Raw genomic sequence first — 24,124 nt, 5'->3', positions numbered from 1 at the left:
TCATTTCTTTGTGTGAATTCCAGCTTTCCAAATACAATAAAAACAATCAAAAGACAATGAGAATAATTTAATCACATAACATCTGCTTGACATCTTTACTTGCTTCCAAGGGGGAATTACCAATAGCAATAGAGGACATCATTCATAGAACACTTGAGGTCAGAAGTAGGAAATAATAGTTAAACAGGTGCTCTCGGGCTTACAGGCGGGAGAGGGAAAAAAAGTGTGTCGGGGGTGTAGACATGTCATCCATCCTTTCACCAGATCAGACTTTAAGCAGGTCTGCTAAAGCCAGAACGACCAGAGGCAGTAGCAGTGTCTTCTAAAGTAGTAGACAGTTGACCCGCGTCCAAGGATCACACGTCGGTATTTGTCACCGGCTCGACCGCGTCGTTCCAAGGTTACGGCCGAGCTGCTGTGCGAAGAGCAAATCGTCCGGCTTATATTTAGCCCCGCGAATGGCGCTCTGTGGATTATGTCTTGCGGAGCTCCGATTTCGTCTTCAGCGCCTCTGGTTCGGCAGGACGGACGCTGTCGCCGTCCCAGTTATTCAGGTGAGCTCCAAAGTCTTGCGTTCTTCCGTAGCGCCACATTTTTTTGTCCTCTCCACAGGCCAAAGAGGCCACAAGCGCCGGACTAGGCCTTGTGAATCATGGACGTCCTCGCTTTAGAGGCCAAGAGTGCCAATGGTGCTGAAAACGAGAAGAAGTCTTCATCCAGGCCCAGGCCTAAACCACCCAAGAAGCCCAAAAGGATTGTTTATTTTGAGGTGGAAATTGTGGATGTAAAGACCAAGGAGAAGTTGCTATTGCTGGATAAGGTGAGTTATTTTAGATATATTTTTGGAGGAGTCGTTTGGATGTCCAACAGAAATAAAGCAGTGCGGGAATTCGGAGCATGTTGTCGGTTGCCGTCGGCAACTTGCAGACTGGCTTTCATGTTGGAGGTCGGCGTGTCGTTTTGAACAAACTGCCGGGGGCTAAATGTGGTGATGTCACGGTTGAAATGGAAAGGGTTGAAAAGTCCTTGAGGTGAGGGAAGGAACATTTGAGGAACTGTAGACAAGAAGAAGAGAGTCATTGTTAACAAGATTTTGAGAAATTGACCACGCAAAGCCAAAAAAAGGGTGGAACTAATTAGAAATGAAGAAATAAAACAATTCTGACTAAGCTAAAATCAAGTGGTTTTATCATCAAGTCAAGCACAAATGTTTAATAAGTTCTAATGTTGTACTACTATGCTTAAGGTCATGTTATGTTAATTATGTTAAACTACCTCTTTTTTGTGGATGTAGGTGGAGCCTACTGCAACCATCTTGGATATCAAGGCTCTGTTTCACAAATCATGTACGTACGTATCACAAAAAAAATAAAAAAAAATAAGAAAAGGATGAAATTAGGTTGTTTTACCATAAATTGCATTAATTTGGACAGATAAGAAATGGTACCCAGCCAGACAGTCCCTACGCTTGGATCCAAGTAGGCATATTAGCTCGTACTATGTATTTAATAATAGGTCATGTGATCTCCAAATGGGATCAAATTTGTATTTTTTTTTTTTTTAAACAGAGACCAAGTGTCTCCGGGATGACGAAATACTCCAAACGCTTCCTGTGGGAACGACGACTAGCTTCTACTTCAGCGACCTTGGACCACAACTCACATGGGGCACTGTGAGTTTGCAACATACACACACACACACACATGGTTTGCTGCTAAACAGCCATTGGCACTCATTTGTTTTCCTCTCAGCTCCTGCAGTAGGACATCTAATCTCATGGCCTCATTTCACCCCAAGGTGTTTATCCCCCCCACCCCCACCCCCTCCCCCAGGGTCTCGTCTCCCTCACCCGCGTTTCCGCCGCGACCCATCGGAGATTGACAGATTTAAGGGGTGGTGTTTTGTTAAATTTGATTAATACTGAACGGGGTGGACGTCAAAATGTTCCCAAGTTTCAAAATAAGGACTTTAGACAAGAAGTCTGTTTTTTCAAAATTATTTTTGACTTCAATACTAAAATAATAATAATAATAATAATCTAATTTTTTTGCACGATTTAGGTGTTCCTCGCCGAATGCGTTGGTCCACTGGTCATCTATTTAATGTTCTACTTTCGACTGTCCTTCATCTATGCTCCTAAATATGACTTCACTACCAGCGAGAATTGGGTCGTTCAGTCAGTGTCAGCTTTTCTTACTTCTCCCACATTTTGTCAAATATAATCAAGACACAGAAAATATCACAAAGTCATTTTTTTTGCAGTTCTGCTTGCATCTGTCACACTTTACATTACATCAAAAGGATTCTGGAGACAATGTTTGTCCACCGCATCTCACATGGGACGATGCCTTTACGAAACATCTTTAAGGTGACTAATTTTTTTAATACATTTTGCCTCAAAACAGATTTAGCGATTATTTTCTGACCTATTCTGCATTTTCTGAGCAAAAAAAAAACCCTATTTTCCCCAGAATTGTGGCTTTTATTGGTGTTCCGCAGCCTGGATGGCGTACTACATCAACCATCCGCTCTACACACCGCCATGTATAAGTGCCATTTTTGTTTATACTCACTTGGATTTGTAGTCGATAATAGGAGGCCTTCTTTTTTTTCAGTTTACGGGCAGCAGCAGGTGAATGTCGGACTTTACACTTTCTTGGTAGGTTTAAAATAAATGTGGAATCTCTAAACAACAAAATTAAAAATGATGTCTCATTTGTATTCATGCAGTTTTGCCAACTTGGGAATTTCTCCATCCACGTCACGCTTCGTAATCTAAAACAAGCAGGTATTCTGACAGTTTTATGTGTTTAAAAGTGGAGAATATATCATTTTTTGTCTACTCAGGCTCAAAAGTGAAGAAATTTCCTTACCCAACAAAGAATCCTTTCACATGGATTTTCTGGCTCGTGTCTTGTCCAAACTACACATACGAGGTAAATACTGACTGCTAGCTTGTTTTCTCTACTCTAATGGAGAGCAACAATAGACACATTTATTGGGAAAAACACAATAAACTTACTAATAAAACACAATAAACTTACTAATAATTACATTATTATTCATTTCCAAAGATGTAAATTATGAAAAAAATCTTTACTGCAGTTTCTATAACTTAAAAAAAGGCTAAAAATGAAACTACTACTTACTATGACTATTAGATAGCAGCTATCTTAATTAGCATTCTCTCCTTGCATTACATTAGCTTGTCTAATTCCATTACTGCCACCTAGTGGTTAACAATTGAATAACACATTATAGAGACTGCAGGGTAGCAAAGTGCATTTGAAACCTATATTATTTTTAAATCTGTTACTAATATATAGAGATAAAATACAATAATAAATGAAGTTAGGTAAATATGGTGCATATTTATCTCACTTATTTTTTATTGCATATAATATTTTAGGACTACTTATGTGTACACTTTACGGTGAAGCTTGAAATTTCATTATGCTTGTATAATGACAATAAAGTTGAAAATTCAATTTAATTACCACCATATTTGTTTGCATTCAGGTGGGCTCCTGGCTGGGCTTGAGCGTGATGACCCAGTGCGTCCCCGTGGCTCTCTTCACGCTAGCCGGCTTCCTGCAAATGAGTGTTTGGGCCCGAGGCAAACACCGCAGCTACCTGAAGGAGTTCAAAGATTATCCTACCCTACGTTCGGCCATCTTGCCATTCGTCCTTTAAAAAGCTCCATCCATTCATTTTCCGATTGGGGGCCATTTCTCTCCGGGTTGTCCTGGGACTGCAAAAACAAAACAAAAAAGCACCAAAACATTTCTGATTAGCATCTCGTGTCGGCTGCTTTAAAGTCTTAATTTCAAAAGATTTGGCTAATTTAGCTTAGCATTCAAAGTCAGTTAGCTTGACACTATCACCCAACCACACCCCTTTACACCCACAAACCGGGGCCCCAAGACCAACGACACCCCCCCTTAGCTCCGCCCCTGCATACCCACATGTTTTGACTATTTGTGTTATTAAAATGACTGATGAAAATGTGTCCAAATGAGACTTTTTAGAGTGAATTTTGGCAAAATACTGCAATTACCAAGACTGACAGATTGCACTCAGGCAGAAAACCAATTAATACCGTAATAACGTCCTTTTCCAAGCTCAAACTAAACAGAAAAAAACTTACGTGTGAGATTTATTCGCAACTTATCAAGAAGCATGACGCGGTTGATACAAAAAAAGGGACCCCATCTAAATGGAATGTTCTACACTTCAAATGATTGACAGGTATCACAATACAAGGACAGAGTGGCCGAAGACTTAACACTGCAAACGGGGTCCTAAAACCTTCAAATGGCTTTTTTCTTTCTTTCGTTTTGTTTATCAACCGTTGAGGTAAAGAACGAGAAATGAACACGGAACGTTTGTTTTGTCGGACTTTTGTGGGAATATTTCGGAAGAGCGAGTCCACGGGAAGGTCAGTTTTGGCTCTCCTTAAAGGGACGGTGCTCCTTTTTTTTGCACAGGTGAAATGAGGAGGTAGGATGATTGTTTGTTTGTTTTTCCTTTCTCCAAGAGTCATCAAAAATGATGTGGCAAGACTTGACTGGAAGAGTTCTGGGTTTTTTTCACCCCCGTGGAATCCATCAGAGGTCGTCACATTCCAGAAAATGGCTCCTCTGGAGGACCTTGATGTGGCGCTCGTAGATTTTGAGGGCGGGGCCAAGTCGGATGGACAGGCCGGTTAGCACGTCGCTACGCTGCATGAGGAGGAGTGACTTGCCGTCGATTTCCTGTGAATGGACGCCAGATGGGGAATTAGCATTTTTGCGTATTTGCATTTTGGTTGACAGCAAAAGAATGATAAGAGCCAAATGTGGCTCTAGAGCTGCAGGCGTGTTTTTTGTATCAATGGCATTGAAAGACTTTGTTGTCGGCAAAAAAAAAATAATTCAAACATGGCCATTTGAAACTAGATATGCTATTGTATTATATATGATTAATCCGTGGATTAATAATTCTTTACCTGCATTCGGCTCTGAAATTGAGATTTCGAAACCCACCTGCGTCCTGAACGCCAACGCCTGCTCCGGAAAACCGGCTTCGGCAAAATAACTGGCAACGTCGGCCACCGTCCAGCGCAGCAAGTTGTGACTCATCTTCTCCTTTTTCAGCGAGCTGCGAAAACGAAACAAAATTTTTGTCACTCTGCGTCTTTGCACATATTTTATAGAAAACCACCCCCCACTCACAGGTCGTCGATCTTGTTGTTTCCGTTGACGTGGACGCTGTCAGCTTGTGCGAAGGCCGAAAGCGTGGTTGTGGACTTCTTTCCAGTACCTGTTGACAAAAGATGTTTTTCTTAGTAAGACTGATCCATAATAGCTATAGTAGAATAATTGATGATTTTTTAGCCATAAATCGACTCGCGTATAAGCCATTTGCTATAAAATGGCTAGAATTGGAATTCAAAAATAAGCATTGAGAAAATAATATTTTGCACCATGCGGGAATTGAACCCGGATTAAAAATTTAAAATAGATAGGGTAAAAAAATATAATTTGAAGAGGTCCAGATAGGATTTGGACAATTCTTAGTCCAAAAATGTCTCTAAACAATTGAGCCTCACATCAAAAATAATTTGATAAAGACAGCTTTAATTATGAGCGGTCTCCCGAAGAATGTTCAAAATGGGGTGAAACCCACCGTCTTCTGACGACAAACTGTGCGCTCGAACCTCCGCCAAGTCGCCATTCCGTTCCTGTGGGATGGAATCAACCAAACATTAGCGTGGGGTCAGAAGACGCCACAGAGGGGACACCGGGACGAATGCAGTTACCAGTTGCGCGGCATAATCCGGCACCAGCTGGTCTGAATGGGGTCCACCGTCCACCATCTTGTCCTCGTCCTTGACGTCGTTCTTGGAAGCGCTTGGACAGACGGACACGGGTCGGACTATAAGGGAAGAATGTCAACGTTAGCAAAGGTTAGCGAAAAGTCCGTGTCGCTATCCTACCTTTATCTATGTGCATTGTTGTGGTCTGTTCTTGGCGTTCCGGCGTGAAACCGGCAACCCCATTGGTCCATTCATGGTGTGTGGGGGTCTTGGGACTCAAAGGGGGCAACGAACTGGGCCTGCCGACCACCGTTTGGGCGAATGGCACACAGCCCAGACCGCTACCGGGACCCAGCCCGGGGCGAGCGTGAGACGGCGAGCAGGGTGCGGACGCCGCACGGGAAGCGGTGGTGGAGACGGGGGAGCGTCCATCTTGGCCGTCCCGGCTCTCGTCGCCTTCGTCCAGGTTGCTGTCCGTGTCCATGGCCATGGAGGTGTCGGCCTGGAGAAGTTACAACCGTCGTATAATTTGTTTTTTAAGCCTTTATATTGACAGAGATAGACGTCCAATCCCTTACAACTGGGAAGGTTACCGGACGGTTGGTCGTTGTTCTTTTGGTCGCCAGTCAAATGTACTTAGATATTAAACAGTACTTAGATATTAAACTCTCTCTCATTAATATAATTTTGAGAGCTAGTCTTGACAGTAAAGTCTCTGTCCCATTTGACTGGCGACTAAAAGACCGGCGACCAAACGTCCAAGCACCAACAAACCTACATATTTTCAGGGTGTGGGAAAAAAACTGGACGCCCCGAAGAAAACCCATACAAGCCCAGAGAGAACACGTAAACGCCACACAGGTCTCCCACGGCACTAACCAAAGTCATCTTTTTATTAGAAAATACACGCATGTCCCTATCACTTCCTGCCCAAAAACAACAACAATTCCAACTGATCTTGTACACATCAGAGAAGAAAACCCTTGTCTGTCCTCAGCGGTTTTCAACCCAGATTGTTGACACGACTGCAGGGGTGGATTTTTTGTGTTGAGGGGGGGCTAACTGACTGTACGAGTCTAAAACATGTCGTAATTTGACCTCTATGGTGGTAAATCATTAGCAGTGACTCGAGAATAGCACAACTTCGATGTTCGAAGCTAAGGGGGGATGTTTTGTCTTTCTACGGGTCGGTTCGAGTGCGAGCGTGCGAAAACTGCTGCGTGTCCCGGAGCGCAACTTTCACGAGCCGCCTTGCAAAGGACGACCGGACGGAATTCGAAACACGAACACCGATGGGATTCTGCTGTGTTGGGTGCATCGTTTGACCTATTGTGATATGAAAAGCGAGGGGGGAGAAAGAGAGAAAGAAGAGAAAAGAGAGAGGCGACGAAGGAGCGGTGGGAGGCGGTTTCCCCTTGTTTTGCGCACATTTCCTTCGAAGTGCGCATGCCGTTCGACGGTCTCGCCATTGTGCGCGTGCGTGCGTGCTGCAGGGCAGTTGAAAGGAGAAAAAAGCGCCTTAAAAGCCAAGTGAAAAGCGGAGCTACTTTTCTAATGGGCCGCTCCGTTTTTCGGACACGTCACGATTGCACTTCGGGATGAAACACATGTTTTGCGTCGGCTTTTTTTTTTTTTTTGCTCTCACGAGGACAAACTCGACGTGATCGCGGCTTAACCCACATCGGACGGCCGCATAAAGCAAACGGCTTCGTGCTGCTGTCGACGTTTGCACTACTACAACCTCTGTGGGGGCACTTTTCGACTGAAATGGGGGATAAAAAGCCCAAAAATACCAAGGCTCTAGTGTGGATGCGTCGCCTAGTCACGCGTTCTCGGTTTAAAAAAAAGAGAAGAGTGACGCAGATGACAGTACCGCGGTACATTTTATACACAATAAATCGCTGGAACGATAGTTGGTTTAAAGTGACGTGAAGTAAGGGGAAGGTGTTTGTAACATTGTCATGCCTAAAACGTGTCTTAACACATGTCACTTGCAAAATAGTCGCCTCGCGTCTTGCCGTCTGTAATTTTTTTTACACTTAAAAAACAGCAGTCACAGTTTGACATCGAGAAAGGAAAACAAAGGCGTGCTTCCGGAATGCCGTGTCAAAGTAAAAGACGCTTCCATTAGTTTGGACGACGATGACGAGAATGTGAACTTCTACATCCGGGTTACATTCGTGCTCAGAAGCTAGCTTGACTGCCGCCCCGCCGAATGCCGAGTTTGGGCCACGTTCGGAGCTGAAAATGCCGCTTTTTTCGGCCAAAAGCAACCGACAAAACCATACACTAGTGGCTCCCGGGGCTTTTGAGCAAAGTGGAGTTGGGCAAAAAGACGTTCGTCGGTTCGCACGCGCAGTCCGCTTCCTCCCTCCTCCCCCTCCTCCCTTTTCTGTCCTCCACGGTAGCGCTCAACCGCCGCTCCCCGTTTGCGGCATTCCTTTTCTGGGTACACTCGCCAACCCCTCCCCGCTTAGACACAATAAAGATGCTTAGGGTCATTATGTGGAAAAACATATAACAAAACAAAACGAGAAAAGCACGAACGTGCTTTGTTCGCTCCACCACCTGTAAAAGGAACCACTTCACTGTTCATTTTTTTGTATGTGTGTTTGTAATAAAAGAAACGTGACTTACCTCATCGTCGTCGTCTTCGTCGTCCGGGTCCGCCGGACCAAGCGCGCTGTCCCCATTGCTCAAGTCCGAGTGAGCGCCGTCGTTGACGGCCGCCGTAGACGCTGACGCCGTCACCGCCGCAGACGCCGTCACCGCGTCGTCCTTCTTGCGGCACCTCCGCTGAACCTTGGCGGCGTTTCGGTACGAAATAGAGCCCTTGTAGTTGACTTTGAGAACCGTCTGCTCCCGTATGAGCTTCTCCAGCTCTCCGCATGTCTGGTCGGGCTCGCACCCGTGGCGACGTCGGACCATTCGGCAGATTCGCTCCAAGTCCGGTCGGGCTTTTCGGGACCGAAGCGAGTCGATAGTGTCCAATATCCACTCACGGTACTTGGCGTCGGACATTTTCCTCTTCTTTTTTCCCCCTTGTTATTATTTTTAAGGGGGGAAGGTGGAGAGGTGTGCGGGGTGGGGTTGGGGGGCAGTCTCTTCTATTTGGTGCGTTAGTTGCGGCGGCGAAGAAGCGGAAACCTTCGTCCGTACGCTTGCCTGCGTCTGGCTCGTGCGCTTAAGGTGGACCAGCCGGGTAACAGCTCCCAGAAGTTTCACCCTCCCTTTCTCTCTCTCGTTCCTCCTTAAGATGGAGAACGTGGTGACGGCCGGTTGAACAAAGTAGAGCTACGTTTGGGAAGTAAAAAAAAAGTCAGCCGAGGACAGAAATGTAATCTCGTCAGGCTTAGAACGTGTCTTTAATAACACATGACGTTCCGAGATGGTCGACAATGTTACCGTTTAGCGTCTTTCCCTCCTGCGTCGCTCTACGAATTTCATGTGTACACGTACATCCTAAGCGTCGTGTCAAAATAAAACTTACGACTTGGACTTCATTGTTTGTGCCTCTTATTGTTAAATGAGACGCAGGCCACTTCCGTGTTACAGTTGGTTTATTTGTCCTTCACAGTAAAGCCGCTGCTTTCGTCTGTCTCGTGCGCTTAAAGGTGGACCAGCCGGACAACAAAAGTTGGCCCGGCCAAATGACGGCACATTTGGAAGTAACAGTGGCCATTGTTGTAGTTTTATGACACCTCAAACGCTCATTAAATAGCGTATTCCATGACAGAGGCGCTTGACATTTCGGACAAATTAGAGATTTGTACCCTTCGCGCCCCCTCGGAAAAAGGAGAAGCCACTATTTTCGGGCATTTCCGATTCGTCGTGGTAAAATAAAAGTCGAAAAGACGAGGTCGCCGTTCGATAACTCCAATAAAAAACGAAATTAAACCATTGATCACATATACAAGGGTAGATGCCTCAAGTGGTGTCGGCAGCGTAATTTACTGAGGGTCATTTGGCCTTGGACGACTTCCTAATTTGATTTAACCCACATAATTAAAAAAACGATGTGATAATAATAGAAAATACAGCGACTGTGATTTGGACTGTATATTTAGCAAAATGTGCGAATGTTTATAATTTCCCAGTTAATATTCTTCATTTCTGACGTTTATGATAAAGCCATCCAATTGCAAAATGAACAATCGCTCGCCATTTCAAAGTGCACGTTCCATTGTTTCTATTTAGCGTGCGGTCCGACGCCACGTGACGACATGTATCCCAATTGACTCATCATTGGACCATCAGACATCTAGTCTCATATATATGCTTTCTATGGAACAGCTTACTTCCTGGTTTAACGCGCCAGATGCGAAAATTGCACTCGCGCACTCGATGAGGAGCCCAGTCGAACAACAATACGCTTCCGGTGTCTGGTGTCAAAATAAAGCTTTCACTATTAGTTTGCATGCAAATGCCATCGATTCTTTTATGGCAAACAATAACGTTTCCGGCTAAGACACGCTAGCTTAACAGTCGCAGATAGCGTTCTTGCGGCTCCAGTTTGCGCGTCGAAGGCGGACTGGCCCAGTTTACGACCAAAAAGTTCGATCCCCACCCCCCCAGGGGCGTCCCATGTGCAAGCACGACGAGTGAAAGGGGGGCACATAAAGACGCTCACAAAAGGGGAGGGCAGACAAATATCGGGGGTTTTCTTGTCTTTGGAAAAAGCGTAGCGAGGCATTTTGCTGAAAAACATGCCATTTAAAGCTACACGCACACAAAATATTAGGGGGAAATGTTGCACACCTCACTTCTGGGCCATACATATACATATATACCATTGTAAAAACGAATTGTTAAGGTTAAATATTAAACAAAAAAAAGCAAACAAAAGATCGATTACCAACTACTTATGTAAAGATATTAAACATACACATTGGCTTTAAAACACGCGTTCAAGGCGATTGTGCGTCTGTGGTTTTTGACTGGGAGATTTGGGGCTCCACCTAGTGGATTATTAGTACATGATTATACTAGTGTAAGAAGTGGTATTTTACTTGTAAACTTACCTGCAGATGTGTAGTGCATTCCAAATTATTGCAGCGACGTCCTTGTCTAGTTCATCTTTTTTGTTATGTTTTTTGGATTTACCTAAAAACTGATGAACATTTGCACCTGTGATTCAATAAAAAAACATCCATTAGTTTTAAGTCATTTTTGAAATGCACACAGAAGCATCTTTAACAAGTACAACTTTATTGGAATAATACATTTTGCAAAATATTTTATTTATATATATATATTTATTTTTTTACCATATTCATTGTGTTCTAAGGGGTATCTGTCAAATTCTCCAGAAGGTAAGATAGTTAAGACTGCAAAGGCATAATATACAGTATCATTGCCATCACCCCCCCCCCCCAAAGGTACATTAGACTACACAATCACTGTACCCAGGTCATGAGAGAAAAAAAAGATTAGATGCTCTAGTTGCCTCATTTTTTTTGAATATTTAGGCTATTTTTTTGAAAATACAATTACAAAATATGAACCTAAAACACATCAGATGCAAAAATGTGTTATGTTTTAACACAAACTTGATGTTAATTCAAAGACAAAAGATGAGATCCAACTTATTTGACTTATTTAGTGTTTGTCTTATATAACAATAAGAATGATAACAATATACATGACAATAGCCATGTGGGACGCAATATGATGAAAGTATTGTTGCCCTTTAAATCTGAATATGTGCTCTATTCAATACGCACAGTGTCTTGACTTCACATGAGTGGACACCCCAAAAAGGGACACTCGCTTGGGTAAAAGTTGGACGTCTATTGCCGTCAAGGGACAGCCAAGGAGTAACATTTTATGATAAACAAAAAAATGTAAAATGTAAAGTTTATTTTTTAGGGTGTACTTTGTAGTTCCACCGTTTGTACGTTACACTTTTTTTGGACTCGTACAGAAGGTTGGAAACAGTATTATTGTAAAGTATTGTTATGTTTTAGTTAAGATACCTGAAGTAAGTTGTGGATGAACATTTATAATAAAGCAATAAGGTCATTTATGTAAAAAAGCGATTGAAACGATTAGACAAGTCATAGACATTCAAAATAAATTTCATCCAGCGTTTGATTTCCGTTACATTATGAGGCTGCCAAATAATGGATGACTAAAAACCTGCATTGAAATCAATCACATTCGTTTCGGAAAAGGAGAAATAAAAGTCACAAAATGGAGCGACGCGAGTCAAAAAACAAAAAAATAAGTGGACGCAAAAGTTTAGCAATTAAACCCTCTCACCTCCAAATTTAAAACAAAAATGGACGCTTTAAAAACATGTTTTTTTTTTGTAAATCAGCGGCCATTTTAGCTGTTGTCAAGTATTCCGAGTGTTATATTAAATCCAACTAAGATGACCTATAATTGAGTGTGGGGAGTTAAGCAATAATGCATGCACACTTAAAAAAATAATCAAAATAAAATAAAATTAAACAAAATTCACAGGCACAATTTGCTGAACATTTTTGCTACGCTTTCATCTTTGTCTTTTTTTTCCGTACAGAAAATCTTGCGACGCTGTCAGGTTTGCCAACTGGGCATTCTTTATTTATACACTCACGGCTATGATAACGTCCAAAAAAAAAGGAAAAAAAAGGTCAAAATAATTCATAATCATTCAAAATCTTGTAAAGACAGCCATCCAAAAACAACCATTGACACTTTACAAACAATGTCCAGACTATGAACCCAATGTTCATATTTTTTTGGAATGTGGAGTTACCAAAAAAAAAAAAAACACCAAAAAAAACCCGCCTAGAGGAAAGATTTGAACCCCGAAGCGTCAGAGCTAACGACTAAGCCACCGTGCTGCTTATTGTAAAGCACTTTATTTTTTAAACGTACTTGATTATTAATGTTTTGTGAATATTAACGCTGGAAATTTGAATATTTATTCGCAATTGGGCGAGAAATCAGTTTTAATCAGCGATAAGATAAAAAAAAGTCTACAAAACTTTTATTGTTAACAACAATAGACGTTCAATCCATTTGGGAATGGTCGCTGCTAGCTCTCCCAGTCAAAATGGATTGGACGCCCTCTGCTGTTAATAACATTATCCAAGTGTGTGTAGACTTTATATCTTCACCATTTGTGATAAATCTATACGTATCATAAAGAATTTAAATAATAGACGTGTATATTCTAACACCAAAAAACAAGCATAGATCAAATGTTAACAAAAAATGAGCAAAAAATGAGCAAAAATGAGTAGGATTTAAAAAAAATGGAAGCTGCAACAAAAACCAATGCGAAATGCAAAAAATAATAATAAAAATAAGTGTAATTGATGATAAATGTTATTCGAAGAGCTCTAACGCAGAAGCTTAATTTCTGTCAGTGTTCCAACTAGTTGACATTGCGATAGGCACATCTGATGGGCTCGCTCGCTCGGTATTGCTTGGGTTAGCTCGACGAGACAATCGAGTCGCCGCTCTAGGGAACGAGAGAGCGCGAACTGTGTGTGGGGGGTAGGGGAGGGGAGGGGGGGTGAAGAAGCAGAACCGGTACCTTTTAACAACATGGTGATGACACCCTCCCTGGACTGCGATGAACAGGTTGGGATTAGAATGGAGAAAAAGGCAACAATGCTGGTTTCTGTTGGCTCTTTCCTCGCTGCTTTATCCGCCGCTTCTAACTGGAGGCGGGGGATTAAAACGGAAAAGAAAAGACAAAAAAAAAAGAAAAAGAAGAAGAAAAATGGTACGAATAAGCAGTCCGCCAGACACACGCAAAAACTTCCCTCCCTCCCCCCCTCCCGGAATTTTGACTTTTGTTGGATGGAAACCTAGAACTCGGCAAACTCCTTGGAGCACTTCTCCGTGATGGACACTCGGATTTCTTCTTCGTCGTAGTCGTCAAAGTTGCTGGTGTCGCCGGGGCCTTTGCATTTGGGAATGAAGGGGGCCTCCACCTAGAATACACCAAATAAAAGAAAAAGAAACATTAAAACATTTAATGAGCTATTAACGTCAACTTGGTTTCATGTGGGTCGGACCATTTTAGATATAATATTTAGATACTTTTTTTTAAAAAATGGATTAAAAGCCCTGAATATTCAGTTTTTTTAATAAATCTAAAACTATGCTTATTTTAGCTTTTTTTAAATGTTTTTTTAGATTTTACAAAATGATTTTTGAACTAAAAACTGAAAAAAATGATTAAAAAATGACAATTATTGATTTAAAAGGGGGAAAAAATCAGGAAATTTAATATACATCTATACTCTTCATTTTAATTTGACCCTAAAAAAGAAAGTCACCACTCATGATTTACTTTCTCGGGCCGCACAAAATGATGCAGCAGGCCAGATTTGGCCCCCGGGCCGCCGCTTTGACACCAGTATTTTAGATGAAGATACCACATATGTAATTTTCAATGTGGTCGCTTCTCATTGACGACTCACCTTTCTCTGGTAGATGGCGATCCAATCGGTGGTGGCGAACCACCTGTGGCCCTTGATGTCATTGACGCCATTCCTGAGGTTACCAAAGCGCTTCGTCAGGTCCACCTGCAGAAGGTTTCTTAACATGTCCTTCAGGTCTGAGCAAAAGTGGGAGGGGAAGCGAACCTGGAAACGGAAGAGCATTTTAGCCGCATCTGCCTATAAGCCAAACTTTAAAAATAGTTAAATTTTACAATTTGTGCGCATATAAGCCGTACCCTAAACTCAGTAGTCATTTTTTTAGCGACAAATACAGCCTGTATGCGAGAAAATACGGTTATCATTTTTTCCTGAAATGATTCCTATGGACTAACCTTCCCCGATACAATCTTCTCATAAATTTGGATAGGTTGGTCGGCAAAAAAGGGCGGGTAGCCAGCAGCCATCTCGTATATGAGTACACCTAGAGCCCACCAGTCCACAGCTTTATTGTAGCCCTGAAAAAATAAAAACAAAATGGCGGTGAGGAATCATCAAGAATGATGCTAAAATATAAAATAACTCACTTTACTGAGAATGATCTCCGGTGCCAGATACTCTGGGGTCCCACAAAGCGTCCAGGTTCGGCCTTTAACTCTTTTTGCGAAACCAAAATCCGTAACCTGAAGGAACGAACAGTCATCTCAGTAAAATGGAGGCTATCTTTAATAGATTTATCAAACAGCCTTGCCTGTATATAACCCTGATGATCGATAAGCAGGTTCTCTGGCTTCAGATCTCTGTAGATGAGGTCCAATGAATGAAGGTACTCGAAGGTTAGTACAATCTGCGCTGCGTAGAATCGGGCATGTGGTTCGCTGCGAAAAAAATACAAGAGTGTCAGACTCGGGTTGGTTGGCGAACCGCTTTAACGTCAACTTTAACTGTTTATTTTAGATTTTACAAAATGATTTTTGAACTAAAACCAGAAAAAAAATATTAAAAAATGACAATTATTGATTTAAAAGGGGTGGGGGGGAAATCAGGAAATTTAAAATACATCTATACTCTTCATTTTAATTTGATCCTAAAACAGAAAGTCAGCACTCATGATTTACTTTTCCGGGCCACACAAAATGATGCGGTGGGCCAGATTTGGCCCCCGGGCCGCCACTTTGACACCAGTGATTTAAAGTATCCATAATAATATATATATTTATTTAAAAAAAAACCAACCAGGAGAAGGATTTGGTACAAAAATCAACCTACCTGAATCTACCGATTCTCCTCAAATGAGAGAACATTTCGCCTCCGGGCACGTACTCCATGATCATATAGAGATTACTGTTGTCCTGTTGGTAGATGTGCAAAAGGCTTCTTAATATGATGCACAAAAATGAATGAAATGGAAGTAAAAGACACAAACCTTGAAAGAGTGCTCTAGTCGCACAAGGAACGGAAAGTTGACGGCCTGTAGGATGCGTTTCTCATTCAAGGTGTGCTCAATCTGCTTCAGTTTTACCACCTGGAAGGATTTGTTGAAAAAAATAGATTTATTCAAACGGGTTCATTTCAGACTGGATATAAAGTACATTGACATGTAACACACTTTAATGGACTTTTTTATGAACTGACCTTTTGTTTGTCAAGTATCTTCATAGCAAAATGCTGTCCCGACTCTTTGTGCTTGACCAGCATGACTCTTCCGAACGATCCGGTGCCTAAAGTCTTGATACGCTCAAAGTGGTCCAATCCGGCAGTTTGCTGAGGACAACAGAGAAAAATGTCATTACAAAAGATGGGTGATTTAGACCATTGACATATTTTCTCTTCAATGACAGTCTAATCGAAACAATTGGCAAACTACGGCCCGCGGGCCACATTCGGGCCTATTAGGCTTTTTAATCCGGCCTGCTGACATTGTCCAAATAATGTATTTATTTTTATATTTTTTTTCTCCCCAAGATGGCGCCGTCACACGGAAGCCAGTGGCAGTAGCTGTGTCCACTCTTATTGGTTTTTCGTGTTTTACAGCCCCTTTATCATATTTTACATGACATTTTAATATTTCTTAATACATTCCTTTTTTACTTTACTTTGTACTTTATACTTTTTACCTTAATGATGAGTATGTTAATACTTGAGTCCTTTTTTTCTGTTAATGTTTCATATGTACTGTTAACGGATGCACTTTTTATATGTATCGTATCTTGTGCTGACCCCGCACATCTGTCAAATTTTTAAAGTCAATGTGGCCCCCCGGGTCCAAAAGTTTGCCCACCCCTGGTCTAAACCTTGTAATTACCTGTGCAGGATTCTCCCATTTCTTTAGGAAATCTTCTTTGGCTTTGGCAAGAAATTCCTTCACTGTGATGGGGACACAAAGAACACAAATTGGGTAAGTCAAGCAGAGCACTTGCACTTATTTATTACCTTGAGGTCCAAGACACACCCCCAACGTGACACCACACACAATCTATATGCAGAGGTACATTTTTCTACACTCCTTATCTTTATGAGCCGAATCTCAGCTCTCTATGGCAACAAACTTGCCAATAACCAGTCCTTCCTCATTCCATTTGAGCATGTTTAAAAATAGTGGATGGACACATTGTTGGTTTTCATTGTCAAGATGAGGAAGAAAATCATCAAGGCATCAAAAGGACAACAGAAATATGTTTTGGCAGAGCACAAAGTGCTTAAGTAAAGTAGCGGAAAGCTACAGCGCATCGAGCATTTCAGGATCATGTGGGATTGTCGGAATAATCGATGTTGAACAACAGCCGGCGGCCAAATGGGCGCGCACAGCCTGTCAGGGGCACTTTCCAACTTTTCAACCATTGGTAAACACAGCCCATTTTTGACTCTCAAACTGCCAGGCTAAAGACAATTTGGGTAAATCCAAGTACAGTAATCCCTCAATTATCACTGCTTCACTACATAATGTTTTTTTCCCACTGGAGTTATTTTTTTTGTTAATTACCATATTTTTACAACTATAAGGCGCACCTTCAATGAATGACACATTTAAAAAATGTCCAAGTCCATAAAAATATGAAAATCCATGCTCAAATTCAGAAGCCACTCCCCTCTCCTCCACTTGGTACTAAGACCCAGCACTAAAGTAAAAAAAAAATGTATATATATATATATAGATAGATTTTTTTTCAATATGGGTGACCCTACTTTGCTGTTTTTCATTTATCGCCACCATGTCTGGTCTACATTAACCACGATAATCGAGGCATTACTGTAAAAATCCCTAGTCAAACCCTCCCAAGAGCAACTGTTGCCACATCGAAAAGACAAAATGGATTACATAAACAAGTTGAAAGCAAAACAAGCAGATGGTAAACAAAGAGCAGTCATTTCTCTGGAAAGTTGCTCAATTTCCTGACACAAATCGAATAGTTCCCCTCCAAATTTCTCACCATCCGGGATAACTACAGGCACCTCGGCGGAGTCCGCGGATCGCGAGGCGGATTCGGAGGAGCGCGATGACTCCTTCTTGCTAGCGTGCCTCCTGGAGCTCTTCCGGTCACACATGAGTGCGGCCGTCCAACGTCTCCAGGATGGCGGCGTCTCCGTTTAATCTCTTTTGATGGCGTTTGTTAACGTCGTTCGCGTGAATTAACTGGACCCTCTGCTGGGTGCGTATCAATATTTATTCTGGACACCACGTTCTCCCCCCCGCTGTTCTCTCTCGCATCAAACGAGCATGGATCCGTATTGATCTACGCAGAACCATTGGGCGGGGGGAGGGGCCTATTTGGTATACAGAAAAAAAAATCAAAGCAGTGTATTAGTGGACGAAATGGTTCAAAATCAAAATAAAGCTTTTGGGACGCGAACAATTAACATTTAATGAGGGAGGACGCTTACTAAGTTGCAGAGAAAGTATGTGGGGAAGCATATTAAACTTTATGCCATTTATATGAAAGAATATTGAAAAAAATGGAAATTTCATAACCAATTTTTGTTTTGGATTTATGTATGTGAATTCTTAGTTACATATATATCAATGTGGTTAAAGATCACGATGTAATGCTATGAATTTGACTTGACAACAATAAATAAGCATAATTGCAATAACTTTCCATTAAACAATAAAAGTGTCCACCACAAAAAAAAAATGATCTTAACACTTGAACAGATTTCGATAAGATTCTAAAAATAAAGTGAAGTACATTAATTAAAAGGGTTTAAACAGGTGCATTTTTTTGTAATCAAAATCAGCTGCGGCCTAATCGTCAGTGTAAGAACTCTGCCCGGCAACAAATTGCGACCCCCAACCACCACTTAACAGTATCTTATGTTATTCCAGTTATCAGATGAAAGACAAACCTAAAAAGGGAACATTCAAAATCACTAATCACTTGCCCACTTAAAAAAAAATGAACAAAATTTCTGAAGGGATAGCTAAAATATTTTTAAAAATAATAAAAAAATAAAAAATCCCAAATGAATCGGCCCCCCTCCACTAGGAAGCTTAGGGTTGAACTTGCCTGCTCTTTCACTTCCTGTAGCCGATCAGTTTCTTCCTGTGGGCCCAGCCTCTGTTTTCCCGTGACTGGTCTTATTCAAGCATGGAGGACGTCTTTCTACAAACCTTCACCACACTATTTTGCACTCAAACAAAATGGAACACCACAAATGTCCCCTTTCTCTTATATAAGACTAAAAAAATCAAGAGCCTATTGTATTAAAATGTTATGACCTTGGGTAGAATTTGATTACAAAACTACCAATGCTTTGACTCGACCACAAGTAACAAGAAATGTGTTGTCATGGGGTAAATTTTCATTTTGCACTACTGTTAATACTAATGGAGGATATTTTTGTATTTACCTTGGCCTGCCAACCTGCCATTGACTATATTAAATGTCCATATTATTTGTTTTAACTTTGCCAAAAAGTATGAGTACGCAAATGACAACTTCATGAATATAAAATGACGACCGCCATTTTTATTTACACATACAAACCTTCTTTGTTTGGCTTGAATCCAAATTTTGCACTCATATCAATTTACATGTCATTTTCCCCAAATTTGACAAAGTAAACAGGTAAAGGAATATAAAAATCCCGTCAGTTACGAGGGTGCCGTTGCCAAGTGTTTCAGATGTGGACCGGCGGCGAGCGTTCTTTCGCACGTACGCTCGAGCAGCAACTTGAAGTCGCTGCTCATTTCGCAGCTAGCTCTTCTCACTTGCGCGTCACTCGTGGTGTTATGAATAAAAACATAACACCGAGTTCTCTACGGCCTTCACCGGGGACCCGTGAACCGTGTCGCTATAGCAGAAGACCAGTGTCAGCTTCACAGGGTTCAAATCCCGGTCAGTTCACCTGTGTTGCGTTTGCTCGTTCTCCCCAGGCCTGTGTGGGTTTTCTCCAGGTACTCCGGTTTCCTCCCACATTCCAAAGACATCCATGGTAGGCTGATTGGACACTAAATGGCACTGAGTGTGAATGGTTGTCCATCTCCTGCAGCTCTACGATTGGCTAACCATCAGGGTGTCCTGTAGTTACCTCGGATTGACTCCAGCACCCCCCACACGTTTCAGAAAACGAATGAACGTATACTTACTCTGTTTTACTGCTAATTTTTACATTTTGATGAGACTATTGGAGAATGTTTAAATAAGAAAGAAAAATCATGCCTTTTATTGGTTTTGTACCAACCTCAGGTTGTCAATATGTTTGCTTACCTTATTGTTTATTTTATTCCCTTTTAATTTTATTCATACACCACAGGTTTGGGTCATGTGGTGACTTAGGACACTGTTTTTTCTTCTTCTTCTTTACAAATTCCTTGTGGCTTTTCTAGTGGTCTAGTAACAAAGTCAGCATTCACATAGTAAATGCCAAAAGTGACAATAGAAAATGTACTGATGTTCTCGCGGTATTCCAACTGACCTGCATGGCTGTGAATACTCACAAAGGGAATATTTGAGATATATATAACAGAAAAGACCTATGGAATGATGAAGTTAGACTAACAATTTTGTCTTTGAGAGTAGCCTGGATGGCATAAACAAGCACCCTTGTTCTTGAACATGTTTCATCACATGATGTTCAAGAGACTCCTTAGCTTCCAACTTTTGTGCCCGTGGAGAATCAGTGCACCGGCATCATATGACAACAATGTCCTATTCGTTGCAATCCAAACCCCACTTTTTTAACTCAAATTTTGCCATTCTACAAGACAAATGACCCCCGACTCTCAGATTAGTAGGTTTAATGATTAGCCTAGGCTCGACTTTCACAACAACGTGGAGGCCAAGTCAATGAAGGCTACTTGTCTTGTCATGAGTGCTACCCCTGAATGCACCTCGGGACCATTTTATCACGGGGTTTTAGCCACATAAATCTGCTGAGAACAAAATTCAAATCATCTTCTGTTCAATGGGAGGTGAGAATGAACAAATAGGTCACAATGACATTTAAATGACATATAAATATGGGGGTAAAATGGACTCACCACTCTCCATCTCATTGCCCTTCTTTGCGGTGGGCGTGTTGCCCATGATGGCAGCCTGTCAAGCGGACTCCTGGAGGTTCGGTAGAAACTTCGGGAGCTTTGTTAACCCAAAACCGACACTCGGCAGGGCTAAAAAAAAAATAAAGAACTGTCGGTCGCCCTTTAGCTGACGGTTTTCATTCTCAATGAACGTCTCGTAATATGTTTCCTCTTTTCCGACGTTTACTTTTTTCAGGAAAACTCTCACCGAGTCTTATGCTACACTTGGTGAATGCTAGCACGCTAGTAGGCTAGCAGGAGCGGCGAATGCGTGTTATCTAAGGTTGCTTGTGAAATATGTAATATTCAGCATGAAAAAATACGACTGTTCGTTTTGCTTAAAGTTATTCCGGAAAAATGAAACGTATTCAAAAGAATTACGTTGACGTTAAAAGGGTCGCTTTTTTCCAGTTTATGTGACAATCTGTTAGCGTCCCCCGTAGTCGTACAGTGGCCTATGAAAGCAGGCACTGTGTGGGCAGGCCCCTTCTTCTAGGCAGAAAAACAAAGATATCCAGGTTAATTCTTCGTTTCGCCCGCTGTCTTCTTTCTTATCCCCCCTCGTTCAGAAGCCAGCCTGGCCGAGTGCGACGGTTCCCCCGGAGCCGACCGTCTTACGGACAATTCCCAAATCGACAGAGCCTTTCCATTAATCTTTTAGAACGCAAGGGAAACTCCGGTCGCCTATCCAGTTAGCACAGCCCCCTACGGCTTCCAATTGGCCGATGTAGATGACAGGCGTAGTGATCCAAGCGCTGATTGGACACTAATTGACAGTGGAAGTCTTTACGTATTTCTGATTGGACAGTCCGTCACTTTTGTTAAGGCTTGTCTGTAGCCAATAGACGCACCGATTGTTACGGTGGCTGTTGTTTTTCCACCTTTTGTGTTAACTTAGCATATGTTGAAAATAATCATTCACAAGTCAAACATTTGATGAATAAACGTGTTAGGTGGTAAAATAACTCTATTGTTGTGAATGGTGATTTTGTGGAAGCATTTTGGAGTCAAAACAGCAACTGTTGCACTATCTGTCTGTGACTGGGCGTGACGTTGACACATTCTATTTTTGGCAACATGTGAAAACATACGGTATTACTCATACGTTGTTAAAAAATCGTAGTTTTCGGTGTGAAAAAAATGCTAAACACTTAAAGACAAAAACATGAGTCACAACACCCACACGCATAAATACAAATACATAGTTTTAATTGGAAAACAAAATCGCAAACATTAGAAAATCAACAAATGGAGGAAGTGACTTTTCATATTTTTCCACATCTGTCAGTTCAAGTGCCATCTTTGCATGGCAAATATTGCCATATATAAATGCATTTCGCCTCAGTTCTGAAATGAACGTGGTCCAAATCCAAAATGCGAGTGGTGGGAAGAGAATTTGAACCACAGCCAATTCTACAAAAAAAGAAATTGTAGGGTCAGAAGAGCAGTTGTAAGGCAAATGAGTCTGTACAGTTATGACATTGCAACCCACACCCCCACAAAAACAAAAAAATCCTCAGGACGTCTCTATAAGCAGTCCATTGAGTTGTCTGGTAGTATTCCCAAGGGTGGGGCTTTGCCGGGAAGACAAGACGGCGGGAGCATAGAGTTGGACGACGGGTCCACGTTCTCAGAGTCCTCCATACGCTCGGCGCAGCCTTCCCAATTGATGTGAAACCGGGTGACACGTGGGTTGGATGCCAGGATATTCCTCTGGAGCTGCAAACACACCAAGGAACATCAATTCTGGGTCCAATTTGGTGAAATGTGGAAAGGGGAGAGAGTTAAAAGTAAAACTTGGTCAGACCTGCGCGTAGTCTGGTTTGATGGGTGGATTCTCACGAAGCTCCTGGTCTGTATACTCATTGTTGACGTAGTAACCGATGCGGATGAATTCCTGACCTCGGTATGTGCAGGTGATAAGCACAACGGTGACGCCCACGGCGTCGCTTTCGGGAATCAGGCCCGTGTTTGGAGCATCTGCCTGTAAAGAGGAAGAAAATATAGTGGGAAAGGGAATTCTGGTTAATTGAGGATAGTAGTATGAACCAATTGAAAGTGCTCCAGTGACTATGAATAAAAGCTCTAGTGGGTTTTAATATTTTTTAAGCTCTTTGTTTTGCTGCTGTTTATTTGTAAGTGTTTTTAATAAACAAATTGTTCTAATACTCTAGCTTAAAATACAATTTGACAGCTGAACATCACCTGGAAGACAAACATATGCCGTCCAGCAGGGACAGGTCCTACTAGGACAGAGTCAAGGACTTGATCGTATTCCTCACTTTCTGCTGAACCCACATAAATGATCTTCCACTCCAGGTCTGTAAAAGCACAAAAAGGGTGTTATGTCAACAAGAAATTAGGCAATAACAAGTTAGTCTTGTATGAAAAATGTAAACAAAACATTAGAAATTACTAAAAAATTATTCAAAATACTTTTTGGTTTCTTAACTAATTGCCTGCCATTGACGTTGAGAGACGTTAAATTCAGTTTGCCTAGTGGAAGGAACTAATATTTTGTTTTGTGATGTAATTTCAAATTATTTTATGATATATATTTTTTTAATTACGGGCATTAGCTTCTTACTAATCGTTCGACTATACACCATCGGATACATTATTATTTTAACCGCCTCTTCGCTTGAATTCACCACTCGGGACAACAATCCTAAACAAAAGGTGACCCAGTCGAAAGTAGGCGACGTTAGCGGTTATGTGAACAACATGTCCGACAAAAACGGTGCTCACCTTCGGGCAGGTCCTCCATACACTCAAAGGTAATTTCGAACTGAAACGGGTTGCCGAAAGGACTCGGGTTATCCAGAACGGCCACATTTAACACCTGTACCTTCGCCATGATTGTAGTCGTTGGGCTTGTTTTGTTAGCACGGCGATGCTAAGCACAAAAACTCCTCAAAGTGAAACCCCTTTTCCCGGGGATTCCTTCAAAAGCTCGCTTCGTCGGCAAGCAAACGCAGTCACGACCGGATTTTCAAACAATGAAGGGTTTAGTTAAAAAAAACAGAATATGTTCAGTTCGGTCGCATAGTAGAAAAGCGAAGTTACTTTTTTGTGGAAATAAATAAAATGAATACAAATGTTTTGAGTGTGTTCTCTCCCGCCGCTTTGACAGCCGAACCCAAGATCCCCTGCGCTTAACCGGAAAACAAGGTAAGCTTCCGGTCACTTGTTACAGAGAAGCGCCACTCTGTGGTGAAGGTCAATAATGCACTTTAAGAGGTAATTAGTAGGCGAAAAAATACCATCAATTAAAAATGATTTGATTTGTTTTATATGATCTAAATTTTGTGTACATCATCATAAAATATGTATATGTATGTGTGTATATTTGATTTTGATTTGATATTCTTGCAGATTATTAGACCTTAATTGCCTTCTTTTCTAGTTGTTTTCCCTCCATAGAGA

At 41.7% G+C, this 24,124-nt stretch overlaps 4 protein-coding genes and 1 long non-coding RNA gene across 7 annotated transcripts; 1 reads left to right on the top strand and 4 right to left on the bottom strand.

Annotated features, from left to right (window-relative positions):
• Positions 1-53: 53 nt before the first annotated feature.
• LOC144209165 (uncharacterized) lies at positions 54-3,914 on the bottom strand. The gene is made up of 3 exons (XR_013329016.1): positions 3,498-3,914; positions 2,574-2,683; positions 54-1,055 (listed from the first exon to the last, which is right to left on the bottom strand). It is a non-coding gene; the product is annotated as an uncharacterized LOC144209165 (long non-coding RNA).
• LOC144208476 (very-long-chain enoyl-CoA reductase-like) lies at positions 243-3,967 on the top strand. Of its 2 annotated transcripts, XM_077734351.1 has the most exons (12): positions 243-554; positions 613-820; positions 1,295-1,346; positions 1,434-1,478; positions 1,569-1,672; positions 2,061-2,176; positions 2,263-2,368; positions 2,472-2,544; positions 2,616-2,659; positions 2,731-2,788; positions 2,848-2,936; positions 3,520-3,967. In XM_077734351.1, exons 2-12 carry the CDS (start codon positions 653-655, stop codon positions 3,691-3,693), a joined length of 1,029 nt encoding a protein of 342 aa, XP_077590477.1. In that variant the 5' UTR covers positions 243-554; positions 613-652; the 3' UTR covers positions 3,694-3,967. The 2 variants fall into 2 exon arrangements, with proteins under 2 accessions (XP_077590477.1, XP_077590478.1); XM_077734352.1 differs by having other exon boundaries at positions 243-820.
• Positions 3,968-4,074: 107 nt separating this feature from the next.
• Positions 4,075-9,196, bottom strand: samd1a (sterile alpha motif domain containing 1a). Its single transcript, XM_077734536.1, has 7 exons — positions 8,435-9,196; positions 5,978-6,299; positions 5,801-5,916; positions 5,668-5,722; positions 5,214-5,301; positions 5,025-5,139; positions 4,075-4,754 (listed from the first exon to the last, which is right to left on the bottom strand). Exons 1-7 carry the CDS (start codon positions 8,816-8,818, stop codon positions 4,608-4,610), a joined length of 1,227 nt encoding a protein of 408 aa, XP_077590662.1. The 5' UTR covers positions 8,819-9,196; the 3' UTR covers positions 4,075-4,607.
• Positions 9,197-12,337: 3,141 nt separating this feature from the next.
• Positions 12,338-21,390, bottom strand: LOC144208455 (cAMP-dependent protein kinase catalytic subunit alpha-like). 2 transcript variants are annotated; one of them, XM_077734314.1, is made up of 10 exons: positions 20,660-21,390; positions 16,484-16,545; positions 15,814-15,942; positions 15,605-15,703; positions 15,448-15,530; positions 14,930-15,056; positions 14,766-14,861; positions 14,574-14,696; positions 14,221-14,385; positions 12,338-13,728 (listed from the first exon to the last, which is right to left on the bottom strand). In XM_077734314.1, the coding sequence occupies exons 1-10, from the start codon at positions 20,703-20,705 to the stop codon at positions 13,603-13,605; spliced, it is 1,056 nt and encodes a 351-aa protein (XP_077590440.1). In that variant the 5' UTR covers positions 20,706-21,390; the 3' UTR covers positions 12,338-13,602. The 2 variants fall into 2 exon arrangements, with proteins under 2 accessions (XP_077590440.1, XP_077590439.1); XM_077734313.1 differs by lacking the exon at positions 20,660-21,390 and adding an exon at positions 17,610-17,870.
• A 500-nt stretch (positions 21,391-21,890) lies between these two features.
• Positions 21,891-23,889, bottom strand: LOC144208535 (histone chaperone asf1b-B). Its single transcript, XM_077734440.1, has 4 exons — positions 23,447-23,889; positions 22,904-23,019; positions 22,506-22,682; positions 21,891-22,417 (listed from the first exon to the last, which is right to left on the bottom strand). The coding sequence occupies exons 1-4, from the start codon at positions 23,553-23,555 to the stop codon at positions 22,226-22,228; spliced, it is 594 nt and encodes a 197-aa protein (XP_077590566.1). The 5' UTR covers positions 23,556-23,889; the 3' UTR covers positions 21,891-22,225.
• Positions 23,890-24,124: the final 235 nt, after the last annotated feature.

This window comes from Stigmatopora nigra, chromosome 15, assembly GCF_051989575.1.
Source record: "Stigmatopora nigra isolate UIUO_SnigA chromosome 15, RoL_Snig_1.1, whole genome shotgun sequence".
Classification (NCBI taxonomy): Eukaryota; Metazoa; Chordata; class Actinopteri; order Syngnathiformes; family Syngnathidae; genus Stigmatopora; species Stigmatopora nigra.
This window is presented reverse-complemented; position numbering and strand designations above follow the sequence as displayed.

What these genes read in the sequence shown, in the direction of transcription:
- LOC144208476 (XM_077734351.1), top strand. Translation starts at nt 653, where the DNA reads ATGGACGTCCTCGCTTTAGAGGCCAAGAGTGCCAATGGTGCTGAAAAC. An exon ending in GGCTCTGTTTCACAAATCAT is followed by an intron (nt 1,347 to 1,433) that starts GTACGTACGTAT and finishes TAATTTGGACAG; the next exon opens with ATAAGAAATGGTACCCAGCC. An exon ending in CTTTACGAAACATCTTTAAG is followed by an intron (nt 2,369 to 2,471) that starts GTGACTAATTTT and finishes TATTTTCCCCAG; the next exon opens with AATTGTGGCTTTTATTGGTG.
- samd1a (XM_077734536.1), bottom strand. Translation starts at nt 8,818, where the DNA reads ATGTCCGACGCCAAGTACCGTGAGTGGATATTGGACACTATCGACTCG. An exon ending in AACAATGCACATAGATAAAG is followed by an intron (nt 5,917 to 5,977) that starts GTAGGATAGCGA and finishes CTTCCCTTATAG; the next exon opens with TCCGACCCGTGTCCGTCTGT. An exon ending in AACAACAAGATCGACGACCT is followed by an intron (nt 5,140 to 5,213) that starts GTGAGTGGGGGG and finishes TCGTTTTCGCAG; the next exon opens with CTCGCTGAAAAAGGAGAAGA.
- LOC144208455 (XM_077734313.1), bottom strand. Translation starts at nt 17,724, where the DNA reads ATGTGTGACCGGAAGAGCTCCAGGAGGCACGCTAGCAAGAAGGAGTCA. An exon ending in GCCTGTAGTTATCCCGGATG is followed by an intron (nt 16,546 to 17,609) that starts GTGAGAAATTTG and finishes TCCCCATCACAG; the next exon opens with TGAAGGAATTTCTTGCCAAA. An exon ending in AGGAGAATCGGTAGATTCAG is followed by an intron (nt 15,057 to 15,447) that starts GTAGGTTGATTT and finishes TTTTTTTCGCAG; the next exon opens with CGAACCACATGCCCGATTCT.
- LOC144208535 (XM_077734440.1), bottom strand. Translation starts at nt 23,555, where the DNA reads ATGGCGAAGGTACAGGTGTTAAATGTGGCCGTTCTGGATAACCCGAGT. An exon ending in TATGGAGGACCTGCCCGAAG is followed by an intron (nt 23,020 to 23,446) that starts GTGAGCACCGTT and finishes GTGCTTTTACAG; the next exon opens with ACCTGGAGTGGAAGATCATT. An exon ending in TCAAACCAGACTACGCGCAG is followed by an intron (nt 22,418 to 22,505) that starts GTCTGACCAAGT and finishes GTGTGTTTGCAG; the next exon opens with CTCCAGAGGAATATCCTGGC.